Source organism: Malania oleifera, chromosome 9, assembly GCF_029873635.1.
Source record: "Malania oleifera isolate guangnan ecotype guangnan chromosome 9, ASM2987363v1, whole genome shotgun sequence".
NCBI lineage: Eukaryota > Viridiplantae > Streptophyta > Magnoliopsida > Santalales > Ximeniaceae > Malania > Malania oleifera.
The window spans coordinates 57,004,981-57,027,895 of record NC_080425.1 but is presented as its reverse complement, the minus strand read 5'-3'; the positions used below and the strand labels follow the sequence as shown (position 1 = coordinate 57,027,895).

The 22,915-nt window shown below is 38.0% G+C and overlaps 1 protein-coding gene across 1 annotated transcript in view; it reads right to left on the bottom strand.

Moving 5' to 3' along the window:
* Positions 1-22,915, bottom strand: part of LOC131163697 (chaperone protein dnaJ 13) — a 93,203-nt gene that overhangs the window by 12,836 nt on the left and 57,452 nt on the right. The window contains exons 9-11 of the mRNA XM_058120374.1: positions 18,168-18,248; positions 2,144-2,221; positions 787-1,026 (exon numbers count right to left, since the gene is read on the bottom strand). Coding sequence (XP_057976357.1) covers positions 787-1,026; positions 2,144-2,221; positions 18,168-18,248 — 399 coding nt within the window. The remainder of the gene's footprint in view (positions 1-786; positions 1,027-2,143; positions 2,222-18,167; positions 18,249-22,915) is intronic.

Below are 22,915 nucleotides of genomic sequence, written 5' to 3'. Positions count from 1 at the left end.
GCCCGTTAAATTTCAATCATCCATTTTACCAAGTCCATATATGCAGTAACAAGGAAATCCATTTTGCATTCACAAGGATCTCCTTGCAACATTTGAAAAATGGCCAGTCCCAAGTTCATGGAGGAAGGCTTTTGTTCCCAGAAGTATAAATTTGGATTTTGATAATTTGAAAAATAAGCGTGAAAATTTGTGCATGTCACTGTGCTAGCTCTACTTCGGTATAGTAATTAGATGGATACATATCCCATTTGAAGGCAGGTGCATCCATATTTTGAACCCCAGGAATCCCTTTTACAATGATTGCAATACCACTGCGCTGTATACACACACAAAGCCCACTAATCTACAAAGTCCAGTTTTGAACCCCAGGTACAGTGACCACAACATCACGCAGCCACATAACACACACAGATCATTCATCTGCTTTATTTTCTTCACTTCAGGAACTTACTTTTAAAAAAATAAATTTAACAAAACAAAAAATTAATGCTCCTACTTCTAAAGTTCCACGACTCAAATTCCATTTCCCAAATATCATGAAATAATTAACTGTAGAATTCTCTAACATGGGGTTATAAAGTTGGACAACACGCATCACATGAATATTGTTTTCAAAGTACATGCTAATTGTTTTTATAGGGAGTTCAACATTTTAAATACATGTATCACATGAATATTGTCATAAAAACACATGCAAATGTGCTGTAGAATATTTCAATCTTTTCATCAACTCATGCTTGAGAATCATACATAGTTTAGTAAAAACTTGAACTAAAGGAAACATACCTTGAGATGTCCAGAATCATTAACCAGGAAATTTAGAGGTAGAGTAACATCCATGACTTGTGAAGCTATTTCATCACTTAGCACTTTTGTTTCATCTCTTCTCTTAAAAGCTCTACGATTTCCATATACTGCTTTTGTGATTACCAAACCACCTTTTTCTAGTTGCTTATTTCTTTTCCTAGTGGCAACATTTTCCAGCAACTGTTGAGCTTTGTCAGCAGCTGCCCTTGCCTCTTGAACCTACACAGAAAAGGATAATATAAACAATGATTTAACATTTTTAGATGAGGACAAAAACACACATGAATGATGCATCAAACTTCAAATAAGGAAAAATACAGCATTTTAAAATAAATCAAACTATAAATGAGGATATAAAAATGAACGCAAGAATAATGCATGAAGCTTCAAATAAGAGAAAATAAGTGTCTTACAATACAAACCATAATCCATAAACATTAAATGATTCCACATATTTATCTGCATTCAAAATCATCAAATCTTTTAAAAAAAAAAAAAATGTCTTATACAACTCTGCATCAGTTAACATCCTGTTACCCATCCCCAGTAACTAGGAGTTAGGAAAACTATATTACAACTCAAGCAATACCAAGCAAACAAAACTAGGTAAAATTGGTTAATAATAATGGTTCTTCAGAGATCAGATAACAAACTGAGTTTGTTGAAGTACAAGTGATGTCAATATGTCATCAGTAATTTAGTACTAAATATATGTAAATATTATGGAATTCTAATGAATTAAGTTTCCAAGGTCATACTACACAATAGTTAAAGGTTTTGTACTATTAAATTAATCTAATGTCTCAACAATCTAAAGACAAAAAAATTTCACCAACTATTCTCAAAATAACCGTAAGTAACACACTTGACACAATTAGATAGAAGGAAAGAAAACCACTATTCACTTGATATACCCTAATAGCATGACACACACAAGAACCAGCATGGAAATTCGTTTTAGGAATAAATTTCTAAGTCTTAGTATCTTGCTACAGTGAACTTCTTGAAGAGCCAAATTCCAAATACTGTGGGAATCAGCAAAAAAATGTTTGCACATATATAATTTTTAATAATGAACCAAATATTGCATAATAAATCAAGTTTAACATATCCAATTCAAAGGAACACATTCTTAAATGCAATATTTCAAACAAAAAACTTCACAGGGCTGTGGACATAGTAATGCATTCCAATTACTATACATGCATGTTTGTATGAATCTCCTTCTGCACATTTTAGCATGTTTGATGCAGGTCAATCATCACGTAACTTCAAGATAAATTTTTTTTACAGTACCCACAAGGCTTTTTATAAACCACAAACATTGATCCCATACCTGAGCAGATGTTTTTTCGCTATTTTCTAATGCCTTCTGGTTTTCCCGTCTAAGGTAATAAGGTTTGAGGATGAATGTCTGCAAGTACAATCAATGAACAAACCATTGCAAATTGTCAACTAGTAGCAGTAAATAACTTTACATGGAAACTAAATATGTAGTAACTAAAAATCCTCTCCAGCTTTTGACTTCAGAACTGTACTAAATCCTTGCTAAAAAAAGCTACAAAAAACTATAGAGAACAAGGGAAGAACAAGCATATGAACAGAAAAATACAATACAAACAAAAAAAAACCATTACAAAAGCGCTGCCTTCCTTCTAATGAGGTCAGACAGCGAAAGGCACCTAAAGAAACCCAAGGAGTGCACACACAAAGAGGCAAGGAAAGTCACTCTTAACCCACAAAAGTCATGAGGAGGTTGATTGACATCTGAAAATTCTTGCTTTTATCTCTATCCATGAAATCCGAAAGATAGAAAAAATGGCTGCACACTATAGAGCTTTGCCACTCCTGTTCTTTCCAAAGCCCAAAAAGTTAACCTGAAGCAAGTACCTCACCTTTTGTGGAGCCACCCACTCTTCCCCAGCCATAGAGAAAAAGGCCATTCCAAAGCTGCGATACCACTTGCAATGCACAAAGAGATGAGCATTGGACTCACTGTCTTCACAACATATGAAGCACATATAAGGACTGAGCCATATAGGGTCTTCTCCTCTGAAGCAGATAATGCATATTAATCCTTTCCAGAATCATGGTCCAGACAAAAGCCCAAATCTTCCCCGGCACCATAACCCTCCAAATTCTGTGATACCAAGGAAAAGGATTTGGGGTATGGGTTTTAGTAGGTCAAGAGCACACTCTTTATCCTCCCTATCATAAGGAATAGTCAGCTCATCAACCTCTCTTTCATTGAGATTCCTGAAGAAGTGGAAATCCCAAGAACAAAAGCCCCCCTCAGAAGAAATAAGCTGATAGGAACATTACAAAGAGAGTGTGATTTTGCAAACTAAGAGTTGTAGAAAACATATGGTAATGCTAATTTTGTGCCCGTCAGCGGGTTTATACTAACCAGAAGCACATATGACATGAAGAGAACATTGTGCCATATGCAAACCTAAGTGCTTGGACAGAAGATGCACCTCTACTTATTTTGTTACGAGTAACAACGGGTAACATGGTAATTTCCATGTGTACATGCACACACTCGCCCAAAGAAAGAAAAGGGCAGTGTTGTTAATTTCTTCTGCTCACGCATACTTGATTCGAGCACTCATCTCTGACTACCAAAACACATGATCAGGTTGATTGATCAAAATCTTAACCATGGTTTCCTCTTCCTTTTTCCTTCTATTTATTCCAGTTCTTCCAGTTCAGCTCTTCTTTCAATCTTCTTCTCAATAATCACCATCCAGCTAGAAAGGGTTGTCCTATGCACAAACTCTAGCCACTGTCAGCCAGGTATCTGCTGACATAAGCAAAAATGGAGCTAAAATCAGCACAGTGAAGCAGATTACTCATCGGTCTCGCAGTCCCTTCCTGAGATTATGAATGTGTAGGTTTTCCCAAGGTTTGAAGCAAAAAGTCTAAACCACGAGTCCTAATCTTCTAGTATGTGCTGAAGGTGCTCATTTTTCTGTTATTTCACTCTTACAACCTGTTTGGTAGCTGTTAGTGGCTCTGTTTGATGCTTCTGAGGTTGTTTCATTGTGGCACAACAATATGTTGGTTTAAGCTGCTGCTAGTTTGGATTGTGGCCATAAAGTTGTGAAATGTGTACTATGGTGAAAAGTACACTTACATTTTTTATGCTGGTTTAAAAGGATTGTTTATATGGATGAATTTTTGTTTATTAGATCCTTGTAAAGGCAACTCACAACCCTTTCATATTTTGAGGTTGAGAGGAATGTTTGAGGTCCAGTGGACTTCCCAAAGTGTATTCCTGTAGAGGCTGTTTCCTCAAGCTTTGGCATTTGTAGTGAGTGCTCTCTCATTGTTCTGGCATGAATGCCTGTTATTTCCTGTGACTGATCATGGATCTTAAATTTGTTCTTTCTTAGGGTTTGCCTCAACAAATTACTACATGTAAATTAAATGGCAGTAATTACTTGCAATAATCAAAGTCTGTGATGGTCTTCTTAAAATAGGTCAAAGAAAAAAACAACATTATTTGAAGGAAGATGCTCCTAAGAATGATACCAAAAAGATAACTAAATGGGAAGGGAAGATTCTCTGATCATTAGTTTACTTTGGAATACTATGGAGCCCAACATAGCTTATTTGAGTTCACATTTAGATACCTAATAAGATGCTTGGGAGCATATTAAGTTGTTATGTTCCAGAGAGAGAGCTTATAAGGAGTTGAATACAGGGAAGTCATTATTATCTGATGTTAGGGCAATGTGACAGCAGTGGGAAGGAATGGTTGTCAGAAAATTTTTATCAGAATTGATTCCTAATTTAAGCTGGTTATGTCCAAGATTCTCAGGGGCTGCAGAACTTGCTTGATTTGTGGGCTACCTACTTCTCAACGGTTGGTGTTCCACTTGTCGATTACTTTGCTTTCTCAAACTCATTGAGGTGATTAGTATTGTAGTAATAAAAGCCCCCATGGTAGTTGTGGTTTCAGTAGTAGAGGATGCTGTGAGGCTTGAAGGCCTCCTATCAAGTGCATCTACTGACATCTTGATGAGGATACTGAAGAACCATGATGGAATGTGGTCGGTAGGCCTCAAGTAGCTAATATTGTGTAGTTTTATCATGCCGATTCTAATACTTCTGCCTTTGTTTCATTAGAGCAAGCCTCTATTAGTGTGCCACGAGATGAGTATTTAAGTTCCTACACTATCAAGACACTTAGTAAGCATCTCTTCCTCTGTTTACTTAGCAAACACAGGTGTATACCCACTGCCTGCTTCTTATCTCAACCCTCTTCTAAGCCTTTGATTTTAGATTCTGTTACCACAGATCATGTGTCAAGTACATCTCATCTTTTTCCATATCCATGACACTTAATCTTTGCCTGATGTTACACTCGCATATGGTTCCCCACAACTACAAGTGGGATAGGAATAGCAGAACCATATTCTACTCTTACTTTGTTTTGTTCTTTATATTCCCTGCATTCTATTTTAATCTTGTATCAGTAAGTAAACTCAGAAAAGATCTTAATTGTTCTGTTAAGCCTTCCCATAATTTTGTTGACGGTCAAGATTTGAAGACAAAGAAGATGACTGGAAGAGGATATGAATCCAATGGCCTTTGCTACTTAGACAATCCTGCCTCTTATGGAACATGTCATGCGGTAGCCTCCCTGCTCTAGATATAATTTCATCTTGGTCATCCCTTACTAGAGAGTCTAAAGAAACTTGTTCCTGGTTTGGGACTCTTAACTCATTTGTCTATTTTAGTGTGCAAACGGGCAATGTAACCTTTTAATTCAGTTCATTCTGATGTTTGGAGTGCTTTTCATCAGGCTTCTTACTCACTTCACAGAAAAATTGAGTTGCTGACAGGAATAATTGACACCTCATTGCGGGGGTGCAATGTGTTGCTGGAACGTTGACAGGTCTCAGTTTAGATTTTCATTGCTAGAATCTGGTGGCTGGGATCAAGAGTTCTTACAGTCAATATTGTATCACAGCTCCAACAATTGTGCATGAATTTTTGAAGCATCTAAAATTAATTAAACTAAATATTTTTTTAACTAAGCCAAGATTAATTAATTCAATTGACCATGGAGGAGAGGATGGGAAATCTGATGAATAAATATGGATAGAAATCTATGGGCATGTGTTTTTTTTTTTTCATCTTACCAGGGATGATAACCCTGCTTGCATGAAGGTGTAGGATGATCTGCTTTGTAAATGCCAAAATGTTATGCATCTTCTCTTTCTTGTCTTGTGCCCTCATCTATACACACTTTAGTTCTTGAAAGATGGGAAATTCTTTTTTGGTTTGTTTCATAATTGAATTCTTTTGAAATTTGTTTGGTTACTCCATGTCATCAATTTTTGAACCAGTGATCCCATGCCTACTCTCAGTTTTCAGTTGGTATTTTCAGTATATCATTCAAATTTTGCACCTGCATTTAAAAGTTCAAGTAGTTATGAGGGATTGTAAAAAAGGGTACTCAATTCCCTTCTTAAATTTGATTCTGTGACAGAAAATTGTTGCAGATAAATGACAGCAGAGGCAATTCAGGTTTGCTAGCCTATCATAGATAGAGAATATAAATCCTGTGCTCCTGCCCAGTTTTTTCTCCATCTCAATTTCTGCTTGTATCTTTTTCCCCCACTTTGATTTCTGCTTTGGCGAGGAGTTTCGGAGTTGGGTGTCATTGTGTCAATCTTGTTCCAAAGCTGGTGTCAATTAAAAGAAACAGCAATTCTCATGAAATTCCCCTTTCTTAAAAGTTTAGATAAAATCATGATGAAAAACCTTGGGGTGGTTTTTTTTTAATTTCTGTTCGATTAAATGTACACATGTTCTGTGCTTGGTGGTCAAACTCCTCATTTAGTTTTATTTCCATGTGATCCTCCTTTCACAGTACCCTGTATATTCAGCTGCAATTGTTTTGCTCATCAGTGTAGCCAAGGTCGACAAATTTAATCCCCATTCTTAATTAAGTTATTATTATTATTATTATTTGGATAGAAAAGGAAAATATAATAGAAGAATAAAAAAATGTGAATGAAGAGGATAAGAAATCCTCATACATAAAGGAGGAAGAAAAAAGCATACAATCAACTCCATAAAGCTTTCCATCCCTGCTTAACGTCCTCAAAAACAAGTACCCTTACAACAGCCTGCCCTAAAAGCTCAAAGAGATCCCAAATAATGTATCCTATCCCAAAGCAAAGGTAAAGACAATTCCTTTCCAGTGAAGATATGAGCATTCCATTCTGACCAAATCCTTACGGCAAAGAACACAAACGTTCACAAACTAACAGCATACTTAGTTCCTTACTCGTCCCAAATTCTCTAAAACAAGTACCCAATAGTAATTCCATTGTCCACACCCAGACCTCAGAAAATAAGCCAAACAGTCTTTTCCACATGCACCAAGTAAAAGTGCAGAAATAAGTCAGAGACAGTCTCCAAACTGTTAAAACACAAAACACGCACATCAGGGGGCAATGCCTATGAAGGCCCTCCTACTCTGCCTCAGATTGCATGTGCTAACCCTATTAAGGGTCACCAACCAAACAAATGTTTTATTTCCAGAAAGGACTTTTGCCTCCGCACTTAACACCTGTCCTTACTAAGCATACTTTTCGTGGATTATTCAGGGATATCAGAAGGTGTAAAGTATTGTTGCCCCACACTGCATAACTTCTTCACATGCATTACGCCTTTTGAATATAGTCTATATTAATTAAGACTCAAGTCTTTGACCAATCTGTACGAGTACCTTTCTTATTCAAGTCCAACATCTTCTTTCCTTGTTCAGATTTTTACACTTACTAGTCCTTCGGCTCCTGCTGCCTTGGATTCTCCAAACAGGCAGGTTTTTTCTCACCACTGACACCAATTGGAAAGTAAGACTCCACTAAATTCTGCAGCTGCACTGTTTCATGTCAAAAGACCCATTTCCAACTGTGCTTTGTATTCTCTCTCCTAACTTTCTCTATTGTGATAATTTATCTCCACTGCACAAGTTGCTTCGTACATCTTTACCTTCTAATTCCATTCCTCGGCTTCAGATGTTCCATCTCATACTGGCGGGAAGCATCCATGGAGGAGGAAAAGCTTTCTTTATGATACAATTACAGTTGGGCCTTTGTCCTTTTCCTCCCACCAAGTATGTGGTTGGTTGCCACTTGGTATATCCAGTCAAAGTTCAACCAGATGGTACTATTTGATAGATTAAAGCCCATCTTGCTGCTAAGTGTATAACCAAATCCATGGTCTTGACACTCTTTAAACATCCTCCTGTAGCAAAGATTACCCCCGTGTGATCATTCGTACTTCTAGCTATAGCTCTTCATTGACCTTTACATTAGTTGGATATCACAAAGAACACTTCGCGTTGTTCTCCACAAGATCTTTACATGGAAAGATCACCAAGGCTTTCCCCCCGGGGGTTGAGTGGATGTCCGGGTTAGTGTCTCACTTGAAGAAGCACTTGTATGGCCTCAAACAAACCCCTAAAGCACGGCTTGGTGGATACAGTGACGTTGTTGATATCACTTGGTCTCTATGATTTGGAGTGGTTCACTCAGTATTTTATTGACATTCTATGGTTAACAAAATACTATTGATTGTGTATGTAATTAATATTGTGACCATAAGAGATGATTGAAAAGGAATCAATGATTTAAAAGAATTTCTACACTAATTTAAAAGAATTTCTACACTATAAATTTCAGCTATTGAGTTCGGTCAACTGAGGTACTTTTTAGGAATTGATTGATTGAAGTTACTAAATCAAGGTGTTTCTTTGTATCAGAATAGGAATGTTCTTGATCCACTATATGAGAAGCATATTGGGATGTAGTCCTGTGTCAACCTAACTACCAAGATTTTGGCCAATCAGGGGAATTGCTGGGCTACTATTCAGGGCAATAAAGACAAGGTTAGGAGGTTGAACTTTCTTGAGATGTAAACCTTTGTCAACGTCAGTACCAACATATTGGCCAATTATGGGGAACTGCTGGGCTGTCCAGATCAATAAAGACATGGTTGGGAGGTTGAACTGTCCAGACCAAACTTGCAAATTGCATTTACAATGAGTGTAGCAAGGCAATTTTTAGGTGCTCCACATACAAGTCATTGGGATGCTATTGTTTGTATACTGAGGCACCTCAAGGCTGTGGATTAATATTCCCAAATCATGATCATACTCAAAAGTACAGTATTCATATGCTAATTGGGCTGGATCTCCAGGCTGATAGGAAGTCAACTACAAGATATTGTGTCTTTGTTGGATGCAGGAAATTAAGTGACAGACTCACAGAAAAGAAGCAGCAGGTTGTTGCTAGATCTTGTGTTAAAACATAATATCAACCAATTTGGGCCATAGCAAAAAGTTTGTGAGTTGATGTGGTTGAAGCATGTCTTAGAAGATTCCAATTCAAACTTCCTCAACCTATGAGTTCAGTTTCTCTCTGTGACACCTAACAGTCAAGAAACTATCCATATTGCATCCAATCCAATGCTTCACAAAAGCACAAAGCATATTGAAATTGATTGACATTTCATTTGAGAGGTGTTGGAAAAGTCATTTTCATACATGTTATGTTAATCCTGAAGATGAGTTATTTGCTTACCAAACCTATGGGGTTTCTAAAGTGAGTTAAATTTGTAAGAGCTGGCACATAATGATAATATATATGCTCCAACTTGAAACAAGATTGCTATACATAAATTCCTTTCTTGTACAGCACAAAGAAATATTGAGAGGAAGTGCTGTTGAAATTTTCCCCTTCTCAAACGATCTCACATACAAGACCAGTCCTCCCTCTCTCTCTTCTGTGACTAACAGTAATAAATTTTAATATATGCTCTTTTGTGAAAGGAAGTGTTATTTATGGCTCTTATACTTATGTTTTTTATAAGCAAAGAAGGAAGGAGGAAAAACATGAAGGGGGCACCACAGCAAGACTCGTTGACGAGGGAACAGCAAAGGTTCGTCGACAAAGGTTCTGAAGCTCGTCGACAAATAATTACCGAGCAGGAACTTTTCAGTTTTCTGGCTTCTTGGTCTCGTTGACGAGGCCCTGTGTTCATCGACGAAGGGTCTTCTTGGTCTCGTAGACGAGAGGCGCCTGGGCTGCGGCAGTTTTTCTGAATTTTGAATTTTCAAACGTTGGGTGGTTGGGCAAACGGGGGGAAACCTCCAAGGAACTTCTATATATGTCATCTGGGCATATTTTGAGATGTGATATATGATCATTAGAGAAGTGTATTGTGTACATTTTGATTTCCTCAGTGAAATTTGTGTCATTGCTTCCGTGGATGTAGGCTTTGCCGAACCATGTAAATCTTTGTGTTGATCTTGTTCTAATTGTGTGTGTGTTATTTACATTTACTTCTTGTTGTTTATTCTGCTATGCATTTTATTATACGATCCATATCACAACAAATTGGTATCAGAGCGATTGTTGCTATGGCATTGGGATCGTCTTCTGCAAGATTTGACATTATCAAATTTGATGGAACTAGAAATTGCAGTTTATGGCAGAGGAGAGTGATCGATATTCTAGTACAACAAGGAATGGCTAAAGCACTGCTTGATACTCAACCGGAAGGAATGGATGAGACAACATGGGTAGATTTGAAAGCAAAGGCAGCGTCGACAATACGCTTGTGTTTGGCCGACGAAGTTCTCTATCGGGTGATGGAGAAAGATTCTCCAGTGGCTATCTGGCGAAAGTTTGAAAGTCGGTACATGTCTAAATCCCTCAATAACAAACTTTTTCTTAAGCAGCGTTTATATTGGCTTAAGATGGTATAAGGATCTAGTCAAGATCAACACATCAATGCGTTTAATCAAATCATAAGTGATCTTATGAGAGTTGATGTGAAGTTTGATGAGGATGATAAGGCTTTGATGCTGTTAAATTCTTTGTCTTCGACTCATACCTACGAAAATCTTGTGACCACTCTTACGTAGGGAAAAGAAACACTTGATTTGGAAGAAGTAACAAGTGTCTTGTTAAATTTTCATCAAAGGTTGAAAATATGTGATGAAGAAGAAGGACTTGTGGTAAAGGGCAGTAATGAGTAAGGCAAAGGAAAGTTTAAAATTGGGTCTAATCAGAAATCCCGGAATCAATCCAAGAAGAAGAAAGAAATCCAGTGTTATAAATGTGGTAAAAAGGGGCATGTGAAACCGGAGTGTCCGGATCGGAAGAAAGGAAATGCTAAGAAGCATGAGGGGATTTCTAAATTTGTGAATGTTGTTCAAGAAGAGGATTCAACAAATGGTGATGTTCTATCAGTTTTAGCGGAGTCAAATAATTTAACGGACTCTTGGATACTTGACTTGGCATGTTTTTATCACATGACTCCAAATAAGAAGTGGTTCAACACTTACAGGTTAGTAAATTCTGGATTAGTTCTTATGGGTAATGATGCTTCTTGCAATATCATTGGCATAGGAAATGTAAAGATAAAGATGTTTGAGGGTGCTGTAAGAACATTGTGTAATGTAAACATATACTTGAGTTGAGAAAGAGTATGATATCTCTTGGTACTTTGGATTGTAATGGCTTTAATTACAAGTCCAAAGGTGGAGTCTTGACGATATGGAAAGGTAATCTGACTGTGATGAAAGGGAAGAAACTGGATGGGAATATTTACACGTTGCTGGGAACTACCATTGTAGGTGGAGTTGCAATCGTGGATGCTGAATTAGATGAGACTGTTTTGTGGCATATGCGTCTTGGGCATATGGGTGAACATGGCATGAAAGAACTACATAAGAGAAAATTGTTGAAAGGTTTAAAATCATGTCAGTTGGAATTCTGCAGATTTTGTGTTCTTGGAAAACAGAACAGGGCAAAATTTAGATAAGCTACTCACAAGACGAAAGGAATTCTTGACTTTGTACATTCAGATGTTTGGGGCCCAATTAGAGTTGCATCAAAGGGTGGACATGTGTACTATGTGAATTTCATTGATGATTACTCACGGAAGGTTTGGATTTACTTCATGCGTCACAAATCTAGTATGTTTGCCAAGTTTAAGATTTGGAAGGCTGAAGTGGAAAACTTGACAAGGAGGAGAATTAAATATTTAAGATCGGATAATGAGACCGAGTACGCTGATTCTCAGTTTATGGAGTTTTGTGCGGAGCAGGGCATCAAGAGACGTTTTACAGTTCACCAGACACCTCAGCAAAATGGTGTGGCAAAACGGATGAACTAGACTCTTGCTGATAGGGTTCGGTGTCTCAGATTGAATGCAGGGCTACCGAAGAACTTCTGGGCCGGGGCAGTTAGTATGGCTTGTTTTCTGGTTAATCGATCACCAAGGGCATCATTAGTGGGTAAAGTGGTGGAAGATGTTTGGACAAGAAATGCAATAGACTACTCCGAATTGAAGGCATTTGGGTGTCCAGCCTATGTCCACGTGTCTAGTAAGGAGAGGTCTAAGCTTGACCCGAAGTCTCGTCCTTGCTTCTTCTTGGGATATCTAGATGGTGTGAAGAGGTATAAGTTGTGGGACCTAGTGGCAAACAAAGTGATGATCAGTAGAGATATAGTCTTTGATGAGAAGGCTATGGTGAAACATACTCAAGAGTTTGATTAACAGAAACATGAGCCAGAAAGCTGAGGCAGTGATGAACATGTTGTGCAGGTGGAGTTGGAAGCTTAGGGCAACGAAAATGATCATGGTCCCGTGATTGCAGGGAGCTCTAGCTCGGGAAACCGGCAAGTCGACGATATTCCTATACGGAGATCTGGACGCACTATTAGGCCTCCATCAAGGTATGGTTTTGATGAACTAGTATCTTATGCTTTCCTTACCTGTTGCAACGATCCAACTTCTTTTCAAAAGGCAGTGCACGGTCAGAAGAAAGATAGGCGGATGAGAGCGATGATTGAGGAGATGGAATCATTACATAAGAACCTAACTTGGGATTTGATGAAGCTTCTAGATGGGAAGAGACCGATAGGTTGCAAATGGGTGTATAGGAAGAAGAAGGCAATTTCAGAAAAGGAATGAGAGAAATTCAAGGCACGGTTGGTGGTAAAAGGATACTCACAAAAGAAGGGGATAGATTATGATGAGATATTTTCTCCAGTGATCCTACATACTTCTATCAGAGTTGTGTTGGGGTTGGTAGCTTATTACGATCTTCATTTGGAACAAATGGATGTGAAGACGGCGTTTCTTCTTGGTGACTTGGAGGAACAAATCTACATGGTATAGCCGGAGGGATTCATTGAACCAGGAAAAGAAAATTTTGTTTACAGGTTGGAGAAATCTCTTTACGGGCTGAAACAGTATCCAAGGCAATGGTATAAACAGTTTGATTCGTACATGATGAAGATTGGCTACAAACAATGTGAGTATGATTGTTGCATTTATGTGAATAAACTTGAGGATGGTTCTCTTGTTTTCTTGTTATTGTACGTCGATGACATGTTGATAGCTACAAGAGATTTAACTGAGGTGAATCAGTTAAAGGACCTGTTGCATAAGAAATTTGACATGATCTTAGTTCAGCCAAGAAAATACTTTGGATGGAGATTCGCCGAAACAGGACTGCAAGGAGATTATGGTTATCCCGGGGCGGTTATGTGCAAAAGGTGTTGGAGAGGTTTAGCATGGCTGATGCAAGACCGGTGCGTACACCTCTAGCGAATCATTTCAAGTTGTCTACTACAGATTATCCAAGTTCAGATGAGGAAATCCGGGACATGTCAAAGATCCACTATGCTAGTGCTGTGGGGAGTTTAATGTATGCCATGGTATGTACGAGGCCAGATTTGGCTCATGCGGTAAGCGTGGTGAGCAAGTTCCTCTCTAATCCAGGAAGGCAGCATTGGGAAGCCGTTAAATGAATACTCAGATACTTGCGGGGTACATCGGGATATGGCGTCATGTTTGGCAAGCAACAGGGTTGTCCTTCAGTTATGGGGTTTGTTGATGCAGATTATGCCGGAGATATGGATGACAGAAGGTCTACAACGAGATATGTGTTTACTCTTATAGGAGGACCAGTATGTTGGAGATCCATGGTACAGCCTCTGGTTGCATTGTCCACGACTGAGGCGGAGTACATGGCAGTTGCCGAAGCTCTAAAGGAAGCCTTATGGCTTACTGGTTTAGTCAGAGAGCTGGGGTTATAGCAAGATGGTGTGGTGATGCATTGTGATACTCAGAGTGCCATTTACGTGGCAAAAAATCAGGTATATCATGCTAGGACCAAGCATATTGATGTGAGGTTCCCCAGAGTTCGGGAATTGATTGTTTCGGGTGAACTTGTGTTGGGGAAAGTTCACATATCTGATAATGCAGCAGATATTCTTACCAAATTAGTTACTTCAGAGAAGTTCAAGCATTACTTGGACTTACTCCATGTCTCCAAGTGATAGAAGGGAGACATACCCAACCAAGCGTTTTTAAGTTCAAAGAGAAACAACTCATGTTTTTGAGATTCTCCTAAAGGGCGTATAATCGCCAAGGTGGAGATTGTTATTTATGGCTCTTATACTTCTGTTTTTATAAGCAAAGAAGGAAGGAGGAAAAACATGAAGGGGGGCAGCACAATAGGACTCGTTGACGAGGAGACTATGCTCGTCAACGAGGGAATAGCAGAGGTTCGCCAACAAAGGTTCTGAAACTCGTCGACGAATAATTACCGAGAGCAGGAATTTTTCAGTTTTCTGGCATCGTCGACGAGAGCCTTATATTCGTTGACGAAGGGTCTTCTTGGTCTCGTCAACGAGAGGCGCCTGGGCTGCAGCATTTTTTCTGAATTTTGAATTTTTGAACGTTGGGTGGTTGGGCAAACGGGGGGAAACCTCCGAGGAACTTCTATATATGTCATCTGGGCAAATTTTGAGATGTGATATATGATCATTAGAGAAGTGTATTGTGTACATTTTGATTTCCTTAGTGAAATTTGTGTGTCATTGCTTCCGTGGATGAAGGCTTTGCCGAACTACGTACATCTTTGTGTTGATCTTATTCTGGTTGTGTGTGTGTTATTTACATTTACTAGTTGTTGTTTATTCCGCTATGCATCTTTATTATACGATCCATATCACAACAGGAAGCATGCACCAAAATGTGAATCTCTAACATGAGATGAAGTCATAAAATAAGTGAGAAACGATTCAATTGCAATAGATCAAGAGAAAGTGAATCTATATCATTCTATATTTAAAAAGGCGGAGTTTTACCCCCAAATTTTAGCATATCCACATGCACGCACCCGCACACTATATATATATATATATATATATATATATATATATATATATATATATATATACCTATGTATGTATGTATGCATGCATGCATGTCTGTATGAGGAAGCTTTGCTCAAATCTTTTTGGACATTTTAGAATTCTGAAGCTTTGCCTGAAACTTTTTGGACATTTTTGAAATTTTCAATATCAAAGGACAAGCTTCATATATCAAATCTTTTTGCATGCACCTGCACACCATTTATATTTGTACTTGTTGAATCAAAAATTCAAAAAAAATATTTGCAAGAAAACACACTTGATTGGTCCAAAGACCAAGAACAAACGTCCCTCCTCGAAGAAAGATTACTCCCACTCTATAAAGATAACAAAGATGACCATACCACCATCTACCTATCATTCAAAGGTCTCATAAAATGAAGATTACAGGAAACCGACGGACTACTCAATTCACCGACATAAAGAGAAATGGCTTTATTTTGTTCAAAATTTAGATAAAATAGACTAGGGAAAGAAGTAGAAAATGGTGCATTTCCCATCCAAGGGTCTTCAAAGCATAAGATTCCTCCATTATTGCTGAACCTTTGAAAAACTAACTCCCTTAAAGCAACTGAAAGCAACACATCATAAAGAGGCCAGGTAATGAACCTTCTCCCACACCAGCTGCCAATTCAATTTTCTCCATGAAAAAAATCCGTGCATTACGCTCCAACTATAATCCCCACAATACTGTAAAAATGCCTCATTTCCAAAGTGCGACCCTCTCCTTCCTTCTACCAAATGCCTCAAAAGAAATATAGACAACAGTTGCTTTACCAAGGCCAAGCAAAACCAAGATTCTCCCATCACACCAATTATATTACTTCATATTCTCCAACCACACTCAGAGTAAAAACAGATGACGTATCATTTCAAAATTCAAATAACATAGCACGCAAACATTTGGAGAAAACACCTTCAAAGGCCTCTTGATTTGCAACAAGTTATTTGTATTGATTTTATTAAGCACAAACAGTCATGAAAATCTTCATTTTTTGGGGAGCTTTTTCCTTCCGAATAAATGAATAAGAGAAAACAAGAATTTGACTGGGTCAAAAACTCAAAAAATGATGTACAAGAATACACCTCTAAAGGATCCAAAACCGAACCCCAAGTATCCCTAGTTGAATCCAACAGCTCTATATCGTTAGAAGATCTTTTGAAATGAAAGTTCCATGAAACTAGAGGGCTACCTGAGTCAACCACAAAGAAAGAAAACATACTATCATGCCCCAAAAAAATAGAGACGAGGAAAAGATGTGGCTAGAATATCATTCCCCAACCATGGATCCTTCCAAACTCAAATCAGAGAACCCATCCCCACCACAAATTCAATGTGAGGCATAAAAAAGGGGATCAATTTGAGAAGTCGAACTTCATGGGCTCTCTGATGAACATAACAAACTAACAATGGTACCCCACCCATTCTCACCCAAACCATATTATCAGACTATACCAAAGGGAGTGATCTTCTAGGGGAACATGCCATAACCACTTAGCTAAAAGAGCAATGTTTTTAGACATCAAATTTCCAAGATTTAGCACTCTCTCCAATTTAGACCTACAAACCCTCATCCTACCTTACTAAACGATCCCTAAAACCCCCGACTTTGAACCACAAGAAATTCCTCATGATTTTCTCAATCTTCTAAGCAATCCCCACTCAAATCCTAAAATAGAAAAATAAGATAATGGGACGCTATATAAACAGGCCTAGATAAGGGTGATTCTACCCCCTAAGGAAAAAAGTGCTCCTTTCCAATCATCGAGCCTCTTAGCCACTCTCTCCACAAATGGATTCCAAAACTCTGCACATCTAGGATTGACCCCAAAGGGACCCCTAAATAAGTCGAAGGCCACTCCAAAATACCACATCCCACAACAAAAAAGACCACTCCCTAACTCAATCAATAGGCACATAAATATTTTCTAAACCACTATTTCCCATATTTACTTTAAGCCCCAAAATTCTCTCAAAGACTTTGAGGATACCCACAACACAGCTGAAAGAAGGGCTGTGATCTTCCAAAAGGAAAATAGTATCATATGCAAACTGAAGATGAAAACCACCACTCCCTCTCTCTCCACTTCCAACCCTTTCACCATGCCCCTATCCACGGCCCTATCCACCATCCTACTCAACACATTGGCTACTAAAACAAACAGAAAAGGGGAAAATGGATCACCCTATCTAATTTCACTACATATAAGGAATTAAAAAGAAAATTTGTGAGAAATTTTTTTTGTTTCCACTATAAAAAAAAATTGTCAATTAAACCAAAAACCAAAAATGAACTCTGTTTACAGTTCAGCCTGGTGTATTCATGCATGAATATGCATTCATTTGCTGATGTGTACATGTGCATATTATTACACTGTATGTGCACATATACACACACGTGTCGCATGCAAGCACAAGGATGAGCGCACATACATTTTCATGTGTAAGCATGTTAATGTGCCTGTGACCCTGGTGCTGTCTGTGTGTGTGTGTGTGTGTGTGTACATGCATGTGTTTGTGCGCATCTACAAAATGCATGTGTATACACGTGCATGCATGCGTTCAGGTGCACATGCATACAATGTGTGTGATTGTACATGTGTGACCAACTGTATATGCTTGCATGCAGGCATACATGAGTGCAATTGCTGTACCATTATTTCTTAACAAGTAGGACCTTTTGTAAGTTACATTATTAAAATTTTAATAATTGTGACCATTAGCTGTTATATAACTATTATATCTAACAAGACTCGAATATAATTAAGAAATCATCTCCTAAATGAATGCACAATGCCAAGTATTGAACTAGGCAGGTGGATTAAATATTCCCCTCCTACTAGCATGAAACAAAGAACACTTCATGTTGACATGTACAATCTTAAAACTAGATCTACAATCTCAAAACTAGATCTAGTTTCAACCGAGTGTAGTTTTACTTACAACAAGATTTTCTGAACAAGCATTAATGAATAAATACTTTTAATTGCATCTTTGTAATAATTTTCTCTCAATTGACATGGTATCAAATACAGAGAATGTAGCGTACATACTATTTAAAATCTAAAAAGGCATAGAAGTTTGGCATATGTAATTACCTTGAGCAAAAAGTAAAGTGACGTTGGAATAGCAAATGCACCAGTTGCAAACATGGCATTCAAATTGTTAGAAACCAAAATCTGCAAGTCATACAGCATACCAACATATTCAGAACTAAGAAGACATAAACCCAAGCAAAAAGGTTCATATAAACTGCACTAATGAAACATAAAATATGGAAAATAAATAAAATGCTTGATCCTGAAAAGAAATTAATCAACCAGAGTAAATTCTTGTAACTTGTAAAATCTGCCCAGGATTGCTCCTGCATGCAACTTAAACAGCATCTGTATATTAAATAGGTCTAATAACAAAGGCACTTCGCACCAGTTGCTTTCTTTTCCCTTCTTGGGCAATGGCAATACACATTTACTTTATTATTCATATATGTTTCATCAATGAAATAATCTAGCAGATTCTAATGATAAACTGACATTTTCTTCATTTTGTATTGCCATTATTGTGAAGATTTAATTTAAAGAAAAAATTGTACATGAGTAGAACATGCTGCCCCTGCCCTAAGCAGATGCCAAGGAGCCAAAAACAACCAAAATTTTAATACCGTCGATCCGCTGACAATAAATAAACAAATTAATAATCTCTAACAATTGATGAGGAACTTTTGAGAGAACAAATTCCAGTCCAGGATGGATTTTTTTCTTTTTTGGAAGAATAAGGTGGATAATTAATAACTCCATTACATAATAGAAAATAAATGTATCGAAAAAATGCTTTATATCATTAGCCACCAGAACAATATACAAAATCTTATGCATAAAAATTAATTTGCGGTAACAAAAAGCAAAGTCCTATATGAAGGGCAGTTACTTAAAAAGTGCAAAGACATGAAGGTGGTGTCAGAAAAAGGTGAAGAAAGCAAAATAAGAGGATGTTTTTCAATAATACATAAACATTTTTATTACGAGAGAGTCATTTACAGTAAAAAAAAAAAAAATTAGAACAAAAAGTGCTCACAGAGAACCTTTTGTCTCTTCTTCTTTCATCATATGTTATGAAAGTTCTCAGTTTTTGCCTTCAAAATAGCTAAGCGATAAGGTCTCATTACAAGGCTCAAGGTAGGAAGAGCAGCCAGGGAACTGACAGTTCTGATCTTCTCTTGCAGATGATATCATCGTCTTCTGTGGGGCAGAGGGCCAATCAAATCCTCAACCTCAGTTAGAGTTAACTTGGGCAAGAGGAAACTTATCCCCGCTGGGTATTAGCCAATGGCAGGTTCTTGGCTGGCATTTTGGGTTGCAATTTGTGAACCTTTACAGTGAACTACTTAGGACTCACTCTTGTGGCCAAGTTAAAAGGCAAAGATGTTTGGGAGCACATTGTTTTTTGATATTGATACTAAAAGAAGGTATATTAGATAGATAAAGAGAAATTACAACAAAATAGGACAAGAAGTCCACGCCATAAAATAAAATAAAATTAAAAAAAATTAATTTAATTATTAAACAAGGAACCCCCTCTTCAACCTTTTCCTTCATAATTCACTGAACACTTCAAGTTAGCTAACTCCATTTGACCCTTTTTAGCTCTGTTTTTGCAACCATCAAAGCATGCATCATTTCTCCCAGGATCACAAAACTTTAAATCCAATTTGGACATAAGACCTTGAACTTCTAAATCCTTCCTTGAAATCTCCTTCACTGGTGTTGATAAAATACCGTCCTAGTGCTGCAGCTCATTAACCAAATCATCAATTTCAAATATAGACCCACTCCAATCCTTCCAAAGGGGATGAATGTACATATGATAAGTCCCCTAAAACATCACTGGAGTCAGGAACATATCCACATTGTTCCCTAATTTCATCCAACACTAAATCCCCACCACGATCAAACTGACTAAGACCATCGCTTTCATGATCTGATAAATCCCCCCATTTCATTACCTCCTTTCCTTTGCTAACCCTACCACAAGAATTTCCAATTTTTTCTTAGCATTTATGTATTCCACAATACCTAACTCTCCTTCTAAATTTCTCTTTAAAAGATTTGGCACAACCTCACCAAAATGCTTTCTCTTGTCTTAGAACAACTTTTTCATTTCCGCACCTATCTGCACAATCTTCCAATGAGTATAAACCTTGGGACTTCAGATCCCTTTTCCTTAATGTCTAAGGCATCAGATAACCTACCCAAAACACCATCACCTTTATAAACCTTTGCTGCAGCATCCTCTCGCCCCTCTGCAAAACCAGTATCTTCCACCATTTTTAACACTTATAGTTATTTCCTTATTGTTGTCAAGAAACTTTTCCAAAATTGAGCAGCCTAACTACTCCACAATATGACCTGTTCCACTTGAATATTGGGGAACTAGAGAGATATTTGGCCTTCATTTACAAATGGGTGATAATCCTTCTTCCCTATATTCTCCACCTGTGTATTGGGGCTTCAAAATTGGGCATCTTGGGCCAGCACATTATAATTGCCCCAATCCTCCTTTCCCTTAGGCTGGCTCTCCAAAATAGGGCCCTTATGAATGGCCCAATCTTCCTTCTACTTAAGATTGACCATCCAAAATAGGGCCTTACAAATTATGGGCCTGTTCAATTAATAAGCCCATTTTATATAAAAATGAGGCCCCTCCTTTTTCCATTAAATTTCACAAATCCAATACAAGAACCAAACAGCCCAGACCAAACTTCCTTCGCCTCTACCGTAACCCTAGCCGCCTCAACTGGAGTTGCACCATCATCCAAAACCCTAGCCACCATTTCAGTATCAGCTTGCCCAACTGCCTGAGCAATATGAACATGCACCTTTGGCCAGAAATCTTCTAGCATCGGCTCCCCTGCAATCTTCGACATGAGCTCAACCCCACATCAAATGCACATATCACCTATCCCATCCGTAGTATCTTTCTTTCCTTGTTGGTACTTGCTTTCACAGCCTTCTCCTTCACCTGCCTTCCCTTTCGTCACCAATTGACTCCATGATCTGGGCTCTCAAACCTTCCAGGACACTATAATTCCCTACTTCTCATCTAACATTTTGCGGCCAAGAAAGCTGGGAGATAAACAAAATAAATTCCTCTAGTAAGTACTGGAGAGGACTTCAAGTATCATTTAGTTAAGTTGGGGGTCATTGAATAACCATTTTAGGTGGTCAGCTTGAGTCATTAGTCCCTTGCCTTGGTTAACACAACCCTCCTTGGAAAAGGGCTCTAGAGGATTAGGTTGGAAAGGGAGCACCTTCAAAGGAAAATAATTGTTGAAAATTTTGGCATTGATCATAATGAGTGGGCATTTAAGGAAGATAGAAAGCCCTTCAGAGTTTATGATGTAGGACAGGGAAGGGTGGCCTATGTCCTACGGTTCAACCCTCACAAGCACATACATTCAATACACTTTAAATTAAGAATTTAATTATCCGAACATAAACACAATAAACCAAAGGACATTTCACATGTTTTGGGATTTTTAAAGGGTGTATGATGTTGTTCTGAAATAAGTCCCAAGAGTCCTTTCACAAGGAATCAAGTTATATGCAACAAATATGTTATTCAAAATTTCAAGAATTTAAGTTCTATTGTTAGCAAGCAATATTCCCACAATTGATTTTAAACTAGTAAGTATCAATATTGCAATCTATGGATTCAAAGGGCTTATCAAATATGGAATTTCATATTTCCAGCAAAGGCTTCAATATAAGCAAGGGTTTACAATAGATAGCAAAGATTCAAACACAAGTACTAAAATTACCAAGAGAATTGTTTGGATGACTTGACGTTGTTCAACACAAGTCTTAGACCATGCCAGAAAATTCCTTGGAACAAGCCTTAAAACACCAAGACAAACGCAGCAATGTAATGAAGGGGAAGTGGAACTGCTGTTTGTAATATGAATGATGAATTTACCAACAAAATGATGGTTGACTTGACAATATTCAAGAGTTTCAATGGATGCTAGATGTTGCCCAACACGCAGCTGGATCACACCGTATGTCCTTTGATCTACCAAGACTAATGCAGCAATGGAGTGGAGGATAGATAGCCGTGAGGTGTATGCTGAGATGTGGCCTTGTGGATGCGTTGGAGGATAGTTAGAACTCGTCTAAAGTTCTTCGTGCACACTTTGAAATATGGATATGTATACAGCAAATGAAATGATGGATTGGTGGCCTTGGGGTGTAACTTGGTGATGGCAGTGTGGGTGATGGAGCGAAGTCATGAAGGTGGGATAGGGATGGAGTCGCTGGATAGAATAGTGGTCTCTCACCACCTAATCTCCGAGGAGAACGACGTAACCTCTCACTACACAATCACAAGGATTGGACAAAGCTTAACAAGCTTCAACAAAAGAATTTTCTTTCAATATCAATACTTTTCTCTCTCTACATAGTTCTTAAAATGAAGGGGTATATATATAGCTAGCATGGAGGGACAAAGCATTAATTAGCTTAGCTAGCATGGGGGGACAAAGACATTAAACAACTAACAATTCCCACACAAGCATGGGAGACACAAATAATAAAGACACCAACTTACTTGACACATTAATTATTCTTACAAGTTACTAACACAATAAATGCTCCAACTTTCTAGACACAATAAATACTAAGCACAACTTACTAAAACTCCAACTCACTAGACATACACAATTTCCTAACATACACATGCAAGCAAGTTTTCTTGCATGTTTACAATTTAAATAAAAACAAAAGTCAAAGAGAGGCCCAATTCGTATGGGCCCAATGGAGCCGTGTGGGGCCCACAAGACCATGTGGGCCCC